The sequence below is a fragment of the Sphaerodactylus townsendi genome, linkage group LG04 (assembly GCF_021028975.2).
Source record: "Sphaerodactylus townsendi isolate TG3544 linkage group LG04, MPM_Stown_v2.3, whole genome shotgun sequence".
NCBI classification, from domain to species: domain Eukaryota; kingdom Metazoa; phylum Chordata; class Lepidosauria; order Squamata; family Sphaerodactylidae; genus Sphaerodactylus; species Sphaerodactylus townsendi.
In genome coordinates, this window is record NC_059428.1 from 100,729,905 (window position 1) to 100,745,584 (window position 15,680).

At 41.2% G+C, this 15,680-nt stretch overlaps 1 protein-coding gene across 3 annotated transcripts in view; it reads left to right on the top strand.

The window, feature by feature from the left end:
• The window catches only part of CCDC138 (coiled-coil domain containing 138), a 65,091-nt gene that overhangs the window by 15,945 nt on the left and 33,466 nt on the right, over positions 1-15,680 (top strand). For all 3 annotated transcript variants that reach the window (XM_048494906.1, XM_048494904.1, XM_048494907.1), the window contains 3 exons: positions 1,599-1,715; positions 2,990-3,182; positions 9,031-9,207. In XM_048494906.1, the coding sequence (XP_048350863.1) occupies positions 1,599-1,715; positions 2,990-3,182; positions 9,031-9,207 (487 nt within the window). The remainder of the gene's footprint in view (positions 1-1,598; positions 1,716-2,989; positions 3,183-9,030; positions 9,208-15,680) is intronic.

The following is a 15,680-nucleotide window of genomic DNA, read 5'->3' on the forward strand; positions in this document are numbered from 1 at the left end:
AAAAATGAGGTGCTGCATGGTGAAATGCAGCCATCTGCCCTGGCGGGGGAGGCTGAAACACTTCACTCTCCAGTTTGCACCAAAAAGTAGCATGCGGAGGATGAGCCAGGCAGGAGTCACAGCACTCAAGAAAGTTCTGGTGGCCATCTTGTGGCCAAATCCCGCCCTTTCTCCTAACAGGACGTGGGTCCCTCAGGTCTACGGAGTGGGAAACGACAGGAAGGTCCAGGTGGACCACATTCCTACTCCCAGCTCTTGCTCACCTTCTCCTGTTACTCCGGAGCCCATATCTGATTCTAATACAAATATACCAGCCCCTGCTACAAATAGGTGGTTCACCAAGGCAGCACAGAAGTCAAACCCCTGCCTTGCTTGCGGGTCTGATACCCCCCATCTCTTTGATAACACTTCAGAGTGCTAGTCAGATGAAAGGGAGGAGGGGTAATTTATGTCAGATGAAGAAGAGGAAATGGAACTGCCTGAACTTGCTACCTGGTTCTTCAAGGCAGATGGCTATGCTTGCTTAGTTTCTGAAACCTTGTAAGTCCTTGAGTTACAGGTAAAACTAGGGGAGGGTGGGGTTGATCAGCCGTCAAGATCCCAAAGAGAAAAAATATCCAAGGGCAGCAATGAGCTTTTCCCCAGGACAGATAAGTCTGAGAAGGTATTTCCAATGCTGAATGGGCCACACCCATGGCTAATAAACAACTTCCAGCATTTGCCAAAAAGTTATATGCCTTTCTTTCCTTTACCAAGCAATTCTTTCAAATACCACTGATTGATGCTCCTGGATCAGCCCTGTAGTCTAGGCTGTTTTCAGAGAACAGAGTTGGCAACCCATGAGACAGTTTAGACAAAAAGGCTGACTCTCCACTCTGCAAAGCCCACTAACCCTAACCCTTTGGGCACTTATCGTGGAGGGTCCTTCTCATTGGGGGATAGGAGAACATTGTGGCCCTCTTATAGATATTGTCAAAATTCTCTACGTTCAGAACCTTTCCTTACTATGATAGTTTACTTACCTGTTTACCTACCTTCACTGTTGTTGCTAACTTTAATTGTGAGCTAATATTATAAAGTGTGTGACAGTTGTTAGTAAGTTGCATGAATAGTTAGGTAAACTTCTTATGGAGTTGCCAAAACTGAGGCAAGGGTGACTCCCACAGAAAGAAATAATATCTTGGTGATATTTCCTGTCTCCCTGTTTGGACAGTGGAAATCACCCAGCAAGATGTCCTTCTATCCCCCAATGAGAAGGACCCTTCACAGTAAGTGTCCAATGGGCCATTTTGTGGTATTGATAATATGAGCATATTGTATTGGTTAGAGTGTGTAGCTGAGACCTGGCAGACCCTGGTTCAAATTCCCTTTGAGTAGTGAAGCTCATTGTGTGGTCCTTCCTACTATCTCTGCCTAAGCTACCTTGCAGGATTGTTGTTAGAGCAGAATGGTGGAAAGGGAAGGACCTCAGCTCCCTGGAGGGAAGGTGAAGTAAAGATGAATGAATGTAAAAGATATCCCCAGGAAAGAACTTTCATGCAGAAGCTGTTTGTTGGATCCCACTCGTTACAAATTAATGGTGATCTTGTATGTTACAGGTCTTGCCTCTGATTGCTGAGCAATTTCAGTGGATGCCCTTTGTGAATCCAAACTTGCACATGCAGATGGTTAAATTTATTTATTGGGCTATCAGGCAATTAGATGGTGGGACACAGGTGAGACATATTTGTGCAAAGTAGTTCATTAGCATTTAGATAAGATTGTTTTCCTTCCAGAGGGTTTCAATTATTATGCTGTAAGCTGGATGTGCATTTGAAGCAGAGTTTTAAATCATTATTCTTTCCATAGCGGCTAAACCATTTCCATTATTAATATAGCTATCACACAAAGAATATTGTGAAAGGAGAGGGTGGCTGTTCTCATGTGAATAGAAGACAGATCAAGAACTTGATATTGCAGAGAAGGCTAAAATCCTAATTATTAAGTATTGTTTTCCATTCTTCTATTTAATGCTTTCAGGGTCAAGCTGCACTCCACTGAAGCCATTTATAAAATGTAATTAGTTCTTAATACATTGTGGAATATACCCTCTGACTGGAACTTCAAAAGTGCTGTAAATATGAACTCAGTTGACAAGGGACTGTTATGACATCCCTCTTCTAGACAACTTCAAATAGTTATTCTTTTCAGGCTTGTTATTGATAGGCTACCTTCAGTTGAATACAACATAAATATTTAGCACAGTTCCATTGGCACATGTCCCTGTAAAAACTGATTCACACACTGCCTATACGTTGCTGTTCTTGAGACAACATCAGCAGTCTTTTCAGTACTTTGTTAACAAACCCTCTAGTAGGATCCTAGCACACTGTCTTGCTGTAGAGGAAATCAGAGTTTGACTGTGATAGTTCTCTGAACACAAGCATCTTCTGTGCAGAAATGTATTTTTGCTGATGCAGATACGATCAGGAGCTGTTCCTGTGTTCAGACACAGGTTCCTGTGTTTTCAAATTGCTGTCTGTTAACTGGAAGAAAAATTCCAAGGCGTTTTTCATGTACTGCACTGAATAAGAGTATCCATGATGTGTTTTCCACTTGATGCCTGTTACCATGATTCATTATTAAGTTTCTGCTCCTTTTTTCTTTCCTTTTTTTTTGCTTTAATTCCAGTTTGTATAATATGTGAAAAATCCCTAATTTGTAAATACGAAGAAGTTTCTGAATGTAGATAGTATTTGTTCAGGGCAGAAGGGTTTAGAACCTCATTCATCAATATTTCAATCAGAAATGCCTGCTAATTACATCAAAGCAGCAGCATCAACTCAAACTCTAGATTTGGGAGATAGTATGAGGAGGTACTCTTAAGTCTGTTGAGTTTTTTTAAAAGGCAACATCTAAAACAAATAGTGAACTAGATGGCCTTTGTGCAAATAAAAATATACTGTACTCAGTAGAATAATGCTGTTGTCTTCATGCACTTGCATAACAGCATTCAACAATGATATCAACAATGAGAAGGCTGGGTGAAGACTTATTTAAAGGCATTGCATCAAAGGGAAGTCAATGTGTTTCTTCTGAACCCACCGCTGATCTGAAACCTAAGACAGCAACTTTCTTCAAGAGTGGAAGTTTACCTTTAAGAGTTGTGTCAACTTTAATTATAATCAAAACAGTGACACAGGGTAAGTTCAGCAAATATTTTGAGTTCCAGTATCTTGTTTGTGGTGTCTCCAAATGTGTCTGAAGCATCTGGGAGTTCAAAGAGTTTTCTAATCTCAGCTGAGTGTTGGTTGAAGTAAAAAGGAAGGGATAAGGGAGTGGTCAAGAATATCAAGACTTGCATGTTGTGTAATGCTTTTTATTAGAACCACACATTCAACAAGGTATCTCAAAATAGACCTGTATTGTAAACCACAAAATGAAAACATCACCTGAACCCACAATAGGAAAACTCTGACCATCATATATTTTACATTTAAAAGTGTCTCAATGTGCAGAAAAATAAACAGTATAATTGTGGAAATGTAAGAAACATCACAAGGAGTTAACCCACATGATAAACGACAGTTGGCCAACCATACCCCATCTTCAGCATGGCATTTCTGTGTATTCAGTTGTAAAACCACCACCTCAGGTCTAGGCCAAACTTAGCTGTGTTGGTTTGCAGAAAGCCTTAAAGCTGTCATTATTTTAAGGACATGTTTAAAAGATAAACAACAAATAATTTGATTATGCATCAATTCAAAGTGTGTGGGGGGATCTGCCTTTGGAGTGGGGCTGTACTAGTGGATTTTCCCTTCCCGGAGCGCTTGCCTCCACAACAGCCAGATGTAGCACAGAATCCCGCATCACCATTCCTGCACCCTGCCACCTCTGCTGGCGTAATGGGCGTTTCAGAGGTGTGGCCAGAGGTGGAGCCAACATCAGTTGGTTTCCACTTGGCCTTTGCCTGCTGGAACACCAGCGCTTGGGGTTTGGACTTAACGCCATCTGTTCATAGACCCCAATGAAGGGCCTGTCGGTGGTGCAGAAGCGTTTTTGTTTTTTCCACCTCACGTCACCGAAAAGCCCTCTTGGGGGTGGCAGGGTGGCATCACAGCAGCGCTGCATCCTGTCACTGAGTGCTCTGCAATGGGCTGCCCAGAAACTCTTGCCTCCCCCCAAAAATAAATGTTAGTACATGTAACTACCGGTATAAAAGGTATACATACCCCATAGATACAAAACAGATCAACTATCCAAAAGCCAATTCAAAAGAAGCCAAAAAAAATCTGTCCTCCCTGCAAAATAACATCAGCTGTCACTCAAATGATGAGTAAGCTCTCAATGTAGCAGCTGCTGATCATCATCTTAAAGGAATGATTAACCTTGTCTTAATGGAGCATGACTAACCAGGTCTAGATGAATGAAGACAAGTCCACCCTTATCATTCCATCTCTTGGGGTAAACAGTGTCCAAGGTGTAAAGATCTTATAGACACAGGTCTCACTCATGAGATTTATCAGTAGCAAAAAAGGAGAACTCCACAGGATTATGGTTTTTCTCTAAAAATCAGCCATCAAATGTGCCTCTAGATCTAAAACCTTATTCTTGATCTTACTTCAGAAATCCTCATTCTTAAATGTCACATGGTTTTGCACATACTAAATCTAATATGAATAACTCAAAACATAAATGTAAAACATATGTAGAGCTACAACCAGAAAAATACTCCAGCTTAAAAAGACCTGCTCAGTTATATGATGCATAACAGTGTGGAGCTGAATTGCTTGAGAGCCATTTACACTATCCTAACACTTGAAATGTCCAAATGTCCCAGAATTTATCATCAGTCTGAATGTTCAAAAAGTGAGGAGATTTCTCCAGTTCTTGACATTGAAGCCTCTGGTCTGTTTACTGTATATAGAACGTCTTGAAGACGTTCTGTGGATTTTAAGAAGAAAAAAATATGAGATAGTACCATGAAATGTACAATATGCCAAATCATCCAAATTGATACATAATTCAAACTAGTTTGTAGGCAGAGTTATGCTTTAAAGTTGTAGTACAGTAGGGGGCATCCTAGCTAAGGCTTTGCAAGTTCAATAATTACTGCAGTTTATATAATACTTTGACAAAGTATTATGACAGTATTCATCTACCTTTCTTCCAATTAAAATATATTCATAGTAATGGTAATGCTTGTGTGTGAGATTTTTGGTAATACAAAAATATTCTCCTGAGAATACTATTGAGCAGTAGACACATACAAAAATTCTGAATGACACCATTAGGTTATGTGAAGTTAAATGTGAATTGAAGAGCTAGAAACTTGCATTTAACAATTTTTGTACCACTGCACATAATGTTTGTCCAAGATCTATGACTGACTTGAACCAATAGTGTTACAAAGCTATCCTATGCAGAGTTACTCCAGCCTATTTATTTTAGTGGCTTTATACTTCATTAACTGCACAGGATTGTTCTGTTTATCTGTTTTTGGGTGTACTTTTAGCCTTGTTTCATTGCTAAGTGAAGCCTTTGTAGTGCATACTAACAGCGATTCTCCTCAGGATATTTAGTCAATATTTATTCCTCAACGTGTTCAAATCTGTGAATATTTAAATCCCAATATTGAAGCCATGGGCAGACAGGACAAATCTTTCTATAAATCCAAGCAAAGTCCCAAGTTAAATCTTAAATCTTTACACACACACATGGGTTGGATTAAAAAACCCAAAATTGTAGAAGCAGCACTTTTAGCTAAAAAATTAATGTCCTCGGTGGCTTCTGCTAGGCAACCACAACAGTAATGCCAGTCCCAATTTCCCAGTCCCAACTTCTTGCAGCATTTCAAAAACAGCCATCCCATGAAAGCCAATATGATGTAGTGGTCAGAGTTTCAGACTAGGATTTGAGAAACACTGGTTCAAATTACTGTTGTGTAATGGAAGCTCACTGGATGATCTTTTTTGCCTTCATTTAGCAAAAGTGACTTCACTTTGACTTCCCTTAGAGGGCCACATTTTTTTACTTCACTTAGTAAAATCTATTTCTCTGGGATGTTTCTCTTTATCTCTTCTCCATGTACTAGACTGCACAACTCTTATTGGTTTGAAGAGAGCTCTTGATATTTTTGCACTTTTGCTGCTTCACAAATCCCCTGTAAATTAACTGCGATAAGACAAAAATAATGGCCTGCTCCAAAAGTAATAAAATTCATTCTTGGTACACTAATTCAATACAATTGGAACAGGTTTACTCCTGTAAGTATTTAGGAGTTGTTTTCTAAGTGAAAGGTCAGAAGATTGCTCATCTAGCCTATGTTTTTTCTATGGCTCAGTTAAGTACAGGAGCAATACAAAAGAATTTTTGGACCAATGGAGGTTGTAATGTTGAAGCTTCAATTAAATTATTCCCAGTATGTGGAATCATACAGTTTTGGGCCAGGAGGAAAGAATGAAAACTAAACATGGGAGGGCTGATAAAGATAGGTTGGTTGGTGAATGAGAAGGAGAAACATAAGCAAGAAAGAGGGAGAGGCTATATGGGTTTTCAGGGAAGGAAAAGAGGAAGAAGAAAATAAGATGCACTCAATGGGTTCCCCACTTGTCAGTATATCAGTTCTCAACATGACCCCATCTGTGGATACCTAAATCTGGAGATTGGAACCATGACTAGATAAGAACAATCTTTCTATAAACCTGAAAAAAACCTGTTTACAGAAAAAGCTGAAATCTTTAAAAATATGTGGTTAGTCCCAAACAATAATAGAAGCACCACCTGTCCCTTTAAGAAAAACTGATGCTTTCTGTGATCTCTGCCTATTGGGCAGGTTGCTAAGCAACCATAACAACATTTCAGCCTTTATACCTTGGCTTCTGTCAAAAAAGGACTGGTGGTGGGGAGGGCACAGGGCCCCTTCCATGGCTGTTTTAGCATCCTAGTCCAGGCCTACTCCTCTTCTTGGAAGCAACTTAGTACCATACAGTTTGCCACACCCAGATGTAACAGTGGCTACTGGACGACTTTGTACCACAGAGCTTGCCTTGAGCCAATGGCAGCTTCCATAACAACTTGCATGACTTGGCCAAGCCCAGCAGTAGTTGTCAACTGTGCAACTATAAATGGAGTAAATAAATAAAGCTGAAGAAGGGGGGTGGGGGGAGAAAAAAGAGTGGTTGGTTGATGAGTGACAAGGAGAGAAAGAAGCAGGGAAAGGAGAGAGGATACGGGGACTGTCAGGCAGAGAGAAAGAGGAAATAGTGTGGCAAGGGCGATAACCAGATGACTCCACCACTCCTTTCAGGTTCCTCGCTTGTAACAATATAATGACAAAATATTTGATCACATTTGGGCAACAAGAGTCAAAGCAGTGGATATTCAGAATAAACAATAAGGTAGCACTTATTTACTGCCTTAATAAGGTGTTGCTAATGTGTGTTACTGCACAGATTAAAGGTTCTACTAATCCAAACATAGCTGCAATGTTTCAGTTTGGAGGTTTAAGAAAAATGCCAGGCAAGTTCTAGATTTTAATTTACCTTTGTATAAAATTGATGAGTTCTGTTTAATAATTCTGAGTATGAGTTTTACGTTAAAAATACATTGTGGCAAATTGAAAATTGGAAAATACAAGTGGGGACCTACAAGGACTTAAGGGAGGCATCTCTCCTTCTATTTTCTCTTTCTCTTTCTCTTTCCCTGCTTCTATCTAGGATTGCCAGCCTCCAGGGGGACCCTGGAGATCTGGAATCATAACCAATCTAGCAACTACAGAGATCAGTTCTCCCTTAGAGTTGCCAGCTCCAGGTTAGGAAATTTCTGTAGATTTGAGGGTGAAGCCATGGAAGGATAAAGCTTGAGAAAAGAAGCTACCTCAGCCCAGTATAATGCCATTGAGACCACCCCTCCAAAGCAGCCATTTTCTCCAGGGCAATTGATCTCTGTCATCTGGAGGTCAGTTGTAGTTCTGGATGATGTCCAGCCCTCACTTGGAGACTGGAAACCCTAGTTCCCATGGTTCCAAAATTACCCAATGAGCTCCTACAGGAAGCTGGGGATTGGAACCTGGGTCTCCCAGACCCTACCTTGAAGTTCTAACAACTACATCACACTGGCTTTCATAAGGTATCTGCTGTCGGAACAGTGGCAAGCAACCAGGCCTAGATAAGATGCAAGTCATGTAACATCAAGTCACCCAGAAGCTGCTTCCAGGCTTAGGATTGCCAACCTGCTGGTGGAACCTCGAGATCTCTCAGAATTACAACTGAATTACAACAGACATCTGTTCCCGCCTGGAGAAAATGACTGCTTTGGAGGGTGTATTCTATGGCATTAGATTTGGCTGATGCCCCTCCCCAAACTCTGCCCTCCTCAGACGCTACCACAAAATCTCCAGGGAATTTCCACGTGGAGCTGGCAATTCTTGTCTCATTGAGTCCTTCCTCAAAGAACAAAATAGGCCCACAAAGCACCCTGCCTGCACAGAAACCCAGCCTGGAATACTGTAATAGCAACTGAGGGAATCTGTTCCTTAAAGCTACATGTACTCTTTTTATCATTTGGAATTTTAAACCCACCATTTAAAAAAAAATCTCATTTTTCTGCAAACTTGAGGAGTTTTTCAGGTTTGTAGAAAAATCTGCTTTACCCATTCACAGCTCCAGTCATCAGATTTGGCTGGCTTCGCTTCGCTGTTACTGTGTGTGTGTGTAAATGTATGCTGATTTCTCATGCTCTTTTTAAATATCTGTTCCACAATTATAGTCTGTAGAAGCAACACAACAAATGCCTTATGGTGCTTTAAGGACTAACATATACTGTGGTTTTATGGAGTGGAGCCCACTTTATTAGTGCTGTGAGGAAAGAAAATGTAAACAGCAGAAGTAATCAATGGCTGCCACTGGACCGCTTGCATTTTATAGTCTTTTTGCTTTCCCCATTTTTTCCTGTGTGTGCCATAAATAGCTCTGCTATTGTTGCTTGTTGATATGTGATTACGAACAGCTATGTGCATTTTTAATATCTATATTCTAATGTACTTTCTAGCTGATTACTTGGCTCAAGCCTTTGATACACTTTGCATGGATCTGAAGACAGATGAAGGAAAGGCCTTGTTTTTGGACTACGAGGCAGTGCCTATTATACTAAGTCACATGAAGATATCAAGTAAAGTCCTACTTTCCAATGCCATTGACAGTTTACTGCAGATGACAACAGAATCCAGTAAGTGTTCAGTTGCAATCAGAGCTCTAATACTGATGTGATTAGTTTGCTTGCAGCTAAACAAGTAAATAGACACTTGCTTGGCTGCCTATCACAAACAAGCTTCACTTCCATGAAACAAGCAGGAACTCTGTTGTTTATTAGTTTAATACAGTTATTTTGCAAAAGGCGTGCTGGAAACAAAAAGGGATCATCAGTGACTTTTTTAGACTTTAAAACTAGTTAGCAAAAGCTTGTATGCTGTTTAAACATTATAATATTCATATCGAGGAAGGAATCATAGTGGGGAGAAACAGCATGTATATACCTCTTTAAAGGAAAAGGAAAACCCCTGATTATTCTATGGTTTGTCTGATTACATATAATACTAGTAGGATATGGCCCATAATTTGCCTTCTTCAGAGATGGAGGTCATACTACCTTGCACTGTAAGAAACAGAGATAAAGACTACTGCTTCTAGACATTCTTAAATGATCTCATGCATGTGATCTTCTAAGTAGGAGAGGGGCAAGGGACTGGAATACTTCCATAGTGGCTCCAGGTATATAGGATCCAGTCAATAAAACTGAAGTATCTGATATCATACTACAGGACATTTCTCTCCCCCTTATAATTAGAATGTCTGCATGGGCTGTTTTCTTTTTAATTTAACTTGCTGATATTTGAATTTTAATCACTGGTCACTGTGTGTAATTTCCTTACATGTTAACAATTCACTAAATGTTCTTTTCTGGCATACATAAACTTTGCAAGGAGGAGTGTTTTTGCACAGAAAATTTCATACTGTCTTACGCTATGAAATTGGTGAGATAATTATTTTGTTAATTTGTCTTGAAGAATTAGTATTATTTTTCCTTAGCTGTAGAGACGGTGTGGGGTTGTTGTTTTTTTGCTACAGTCTATTGGAGAAGATTTCCTTCTGTGTTTTAGCTACCATCTTTTGGTTATACTCTTGCACAGAACTGAGCAAAATCTTCAGATGTGCCTCCAGCCAGATATAATAATCACTTTGCATTAAAGTCTTGCAGATAGTTGTACTAAAAGACTAAGAACTCCATACATTCCTATGCAAACCATCCCGCTTGATCTTCCACTGAGATAAAGGAGTGCTAAACACTCAACCCACGCTTTTTGCCTAAGGTGATTATGCTGTTTCATCTTAACCAGGAAATATTGCTCCCTTTTATCTTAAGCCCCCTACACACCAGTGTCGGGAGAACAGTTTTGTGCACATCAGACATTGTTGGGAATGCTTTCCTTTCATGTCAACTGCGCAAACTGTCCAGAAGACAAAACAGTTGGTTGGAACATTTGATGGAAAAGCTCATAAACAAGGATCCCTGCAGGAAACTGGACATTGCATGTGTTCTGCTTCACACATTATTTGGGTTGGCTGGTGATTGTAGGAAATAGAAGCCAGTCTCAGATCTCTGGTAATATGTTCATATCAGGCACATAAATAATGTGTTTACATTAAGCATATGCCTGAAGCCTTATCTTCTGACACCTAAAAAAATTATAATTTGCAAGAAAGACCATTTCTAATAACCTACAATTAGTCCTATATTTTGTAATGAGGGAACACACATGGTAACAAAATTTTCCTCAGCTTTTATTGCGTTCTGTAGAGATGATTGCTGGTTTACATACCGTATATACTTGTGTATAAGTCAACCCTCATGTAAGTTGAGGCACCTAATTTTACCACAAAAAACTGGGAAAACTTATTGACTCGCATATAAGTTGAGGGTGGGAAATGCAACAGCTACTGGTAAATTTCAAAAATAAAAATAGATACCAATAAAATTACATTGAGACATCAGTAGGTTACATGTTTTTGAATATTTATTTCAAAGAAAAACAGTAAACTTGCTCTGTAAGCCCTGATTCCCCCTTTAAATCCACTCAGAAGGGGGGGGGTGATTTAAAGGGAGAATCTGGGGAAAATTTGAGGGTGCCTATCAGGGGAGGAATGTTAGCAGTACCAACATTTCAGAGTATCTTTAGGAGATCCTCTTGATGATACCACCCAGATTTGGTGAAGTTTGGTTCAGGGGATCCAAAGTTATGGACCCCAAAAGGGTAGCCCCATCTACTATTAGCTTCCATTGGAAACAATGGGGGATGGGAGCACCCACTTTGGGGATCCATAAGTTTGGACCCCCTGAACCAAACATCACAAAACCTGGCTGGTATCAGCAAGAGATTATCCTGATGATACCACCCAAGTTTAGTGAAGTTTGGCTCAAGGAGTCCAACTTTATGGACCCTCAAAATGTACCCCCATCTGCTATTAGCTCCCATTGGAAACAATGGGGCACCCCCTTTGGGGGTCCATAACTTTGGACCCCCTGAACCAAACTTCACCAAACCTGGCTGGTTTGGTGTGTCACCTGATGTCATCAGGTGAGTCATCAGGAGTGTCACCTGATGATAGCCTGAAATTTTGGTGCCCCCAGCCTAAAAACTGCGCCCCCTGGAGACCAACAAAGTAAAACCCTAAAATATTTTTAAAAATACACCTCACTCGTGTATATGTCGAGGGGGGCTTTTTCAGCACAAAAAATGTGCTGAAAAATTCGACTTATATGCAAGTATATACGGTATGTCCATCAGTATATATGGAACTTTACAGAGTAATGGTCAACAAAGGTTTGCATTCCAAGGGGATTACAGTTTCAATATCAACACTGGGGAAGGTAGATCATAACTAATAAGCTAATTCAGTCATATTATTTTCATTAAGGAACAAAAACCAACATTCTATGAAAGAGGGAAGAGAGGTTTTAATGAAGAAAGAGTCATTGCCATGCAAGTTCCAAACATATAAACACTACAACAGAGAGTGGGCAAACTTGTTCAGAGAAGCAGGAGCTTAACAGATGTATCACAGTAGTAGGCTGGAGGAGTAAACGTCATGTGCTGGCATATGAGTCTCTGGAACCAGCAGAGAAGAGGAGCAGTGGAGAAGAGGAGTGGGCCAGAAAAGGCTGAGTGAGCTCTGGTTTTTCTTTACAGAGGGCTTTTCTCCAAGCCACATCTTTTAAACAGTGTATTTTAAACAGGGGGTTTCTCTTTTGTTCTCCTTGTCCTGGGGCTGCTGATTGGTGGAGGCTGTTGGAGCTGCTGATTGGTGGGGCTGCTCAGGGGTGGGGCTTCTCAAATTTTTAAATCTTTTCAGTTAGTCTGTGGAACCAGCAGAGAAGAAGAGCAGTGGAGAAGAGGAGTGGGCCAGAAAGGGCTGAGTGAGCTCTGGTTTTTCTTTACAGAGGGCTTTTCTCCAAGCCACATCTTTTAAACAGTGTATTTTAAGCAGGGGTTTTCTCTTTTGTTCTCCTTGTCCTGGGGCTGCTGATTGGTGGAGGCTGTTGGAGCTGCTGATTGGTGGGGCTGCTCAGGGTTGGGGCTTCTCAAATTTTTAAATCTTTTCAGTTAGTCTAACGGCGCACACAGGTGTTTTAGTAAATAAGAACATATTTTAAGGGATAGTAGAAGGTATAGAAACCTTAAGAGGGAGGCATTAATTAAAATCAGTATTTGAATATCTAAACAAAATTAGATATGAAGGCAGAAAGCCGGCAGGGGGATGGGGGCTTTCCATTGTTTTGCACTGTGTGTCACATGTATGACTGTCTGCCACTAGAAGTCATGGGTGTACCCTCGCTGCAATGAGCTCCTGGCACTCAAGGAACGTGTGCGTTCTCTTGAAGCCAAGGTGGCAGACCTGGCGAAGCTGAGAGAGGCAGAGAGGGCAACAAACAAGGCTTTCAGGGACCTAACAGCCGGGTCCCAAGGTGACATCTCTTCAGATGTCATGGAGAATGAGAGTCTGGGTGATGGAGGGTGCCAGTCTGAGGTGGTGGAAGATGCTCCCTTAGATGGGACCCCTTCCTTAGCTGGTGGTCAGATATCCTCTCGCACTGAGGATACCCCTCAGGGAGGTAGGGGGCTCCTTGTAGTGGGTGATTTGATCATTAGGAATATAGAGAGTTGGGTTTGTGAGAGGCGTGATGACCGCATGGTGACTTGCCTGCCTGGTGTGAAGGTTGCGGATGTCACGCTTCGTCTAGATAGGCTGTTAGACAGTGCTGGGGTGGAATCAGCAGTTGTGGTCCACATTGGTACCAATGTGCAAACTCTATGCTGGGGATAATTAGAAAAAGAGTTGATAATAAAACTGCAAGGATTGTCATGCCCTTATATAAAGCCGTGGTGCGACCGCACTTGGAGTACTGTGTTCAGTTCTGGTCGCCACATCTCAAAAAGGATATTGAAGAGATAGAAAAAGTGCAGAGAAGGGCAACGAGGATGATTGAAGGATTGGAGCACCTTCCTTATGAGGAGAGGCTGCAGCATTTGGGACTCTTTAGTTTGGAGAGGAGACATCTGAGGGGGGATATGATTGAAGTATATAAAATTATGCATGGGGTAGAAAATGTTGACAGAGAGAAATTTTTCTCTCTTTCTCACAATACTAGAACCAGGGGGCATTCATTGAAAATGCTGGGGGGAAGAATTAGGACTAATAAAAGGAAACACTTCTTCACACAACGTGTGATTGGTGTTTGGAATATGCTGCCACAGGAGGTGGTGATGGCCACTAACCTGGATATCTTTAAAAGGGGCTTGGACAGATTTATGGAGGAGAAGTCGATCTATGGCTACCAATCTTGATCCTCCTTGATCTCAGATTGCAAATGCCTTAGCAGACCAGGTGCTCAGGAGCAGCAGCAGCAGAAGGCCATTGCTTTCACATCCTGCATGTGAGCTCCCGAAGGCACCTGGTGGGCCTACGAGTAGCAGAGTGCTGGACTAGATGGACTCTGGTCTGATCCAGCAGGCTAGTTCTTATGTTCTTATGAGAACAGAGAGAATTGGAAGTAGAAGCCATGAAGGGCTTCCAAGATGAAGATAAAGAGTTTATGCTGTCTGTAAATAGACAGAAAACTAGTACAGGGGGTTAAGAAGGGATGTTAGATGGAATGAAAGTCTGATCTGTTGAATGCCAAGTCTGAAGAGAGGAAGGAATAGAAGAAACAAGAACAGACCATATTGCTGATGTGGAGCAGAAGACTATGAAGGACACTGTAGAACAAGAAGAGTTTGGATTTATACCCCACTTTTCTCTCCTGTACAGAGGCTCAAGCGACTTCTTTTCCTTTTCAACTCCCTTTGCCTTCCTCTCCCCACAACAGACACCTGGTGAGGTAGGTGGGGCTGAGAGTTCTGAGAGAACTGTGACCGGCCCAAGATCACCCAGCAGGCTGCATGTGTAGGAGTGGGAAAACAAACCTGGTTTTCCAGATTAGAGGCCACCTGTTCTTAACCACTGCACCACGCTACCTTGTAGTAATCAACATGAAGTGTAACCAGAATGTTTATGGAGAAAAGCAGAGATGAATGACTGAATTTGTTTGTTTTTTTAACAATGTTTTAAATAAAGTTAAAAATGAAATGACTTGATGACTGACGAACATGAACATCAAAGGAAAGAACAGAAAACTATCAGCCTATGACTACAGGATTAGATGAAGTCAAAAGATAAGGTGGACAGAAGGAAACAGATTGTCCCTATGGAAGCATCTAAGGAGGCAAGGAGGAGAAACAGCCTGAGGGTAAAACCTGAGACATGAAGGAAGTTGAGCAGGAAACAATGGTGAGCTCCATTAAAATGCAGACGATGGGGCAAGTAGGATGAAGACTCGAGTAAAAACCATTAGAATTGACAGTGAGAAGATGAAGGCCCTTGATAAAGGCCACGTCTTTGGAGTACGGAGTGTGGAACACAGACTGAAGGGGATCAAGAGGAGAAAGTATAACAGTTGACAGTGGATTGCACTGAAGGGGCTTGGAGACAAGGCTAGAAGGGAAATTGGATAGTAATGATAAGGCAGAATGATCTGAGGGATTTTGATGGGGTGAGAAAAAATGGATAAAAGAATGTTTTCTTTGAATTCTAGAGAGAAGGAAAGATTCATCAGGTTGAGAAGTGTGAAAATGGCAAGGGGAAGTGGCTGTCTTTTAGGCATGTGGAAGGATTACGCAGCGAAGACTTGCATCCTTTTTGTAAAGCACATTAAAAAATATTATTTTCTGAATAATCAAGGCTTCACATGATTAGGAAGAAAGGGTTCAAAAAGGGTGGGGAAGTAAAAAGAATCTAAAGAAAACATGTGGTTCATCTTTTTGAAGAAGAAAAAGAAGTCTGGAATGGACAGCAAATAGGATTATGTCATGATCAAATCGTTAATAGGCATCAAAGATAAAAGAAACAGGAAAATACTGTAGCATTTCTTTAACAGAAGCAGGAGAATTAAGTTCATAATGAGCAAGGTCAGCCAGGGACGGAGCGAGGGGGAAAAGCACCCAGTGCATAGGTGCGTCCTCTGCCACTCCACCATCTGCCCCGCCCTGGAACACCCCCACCACACTCCCTGGAATGCCTTCACCATCCCCCCGGTGTGTCTCGCGC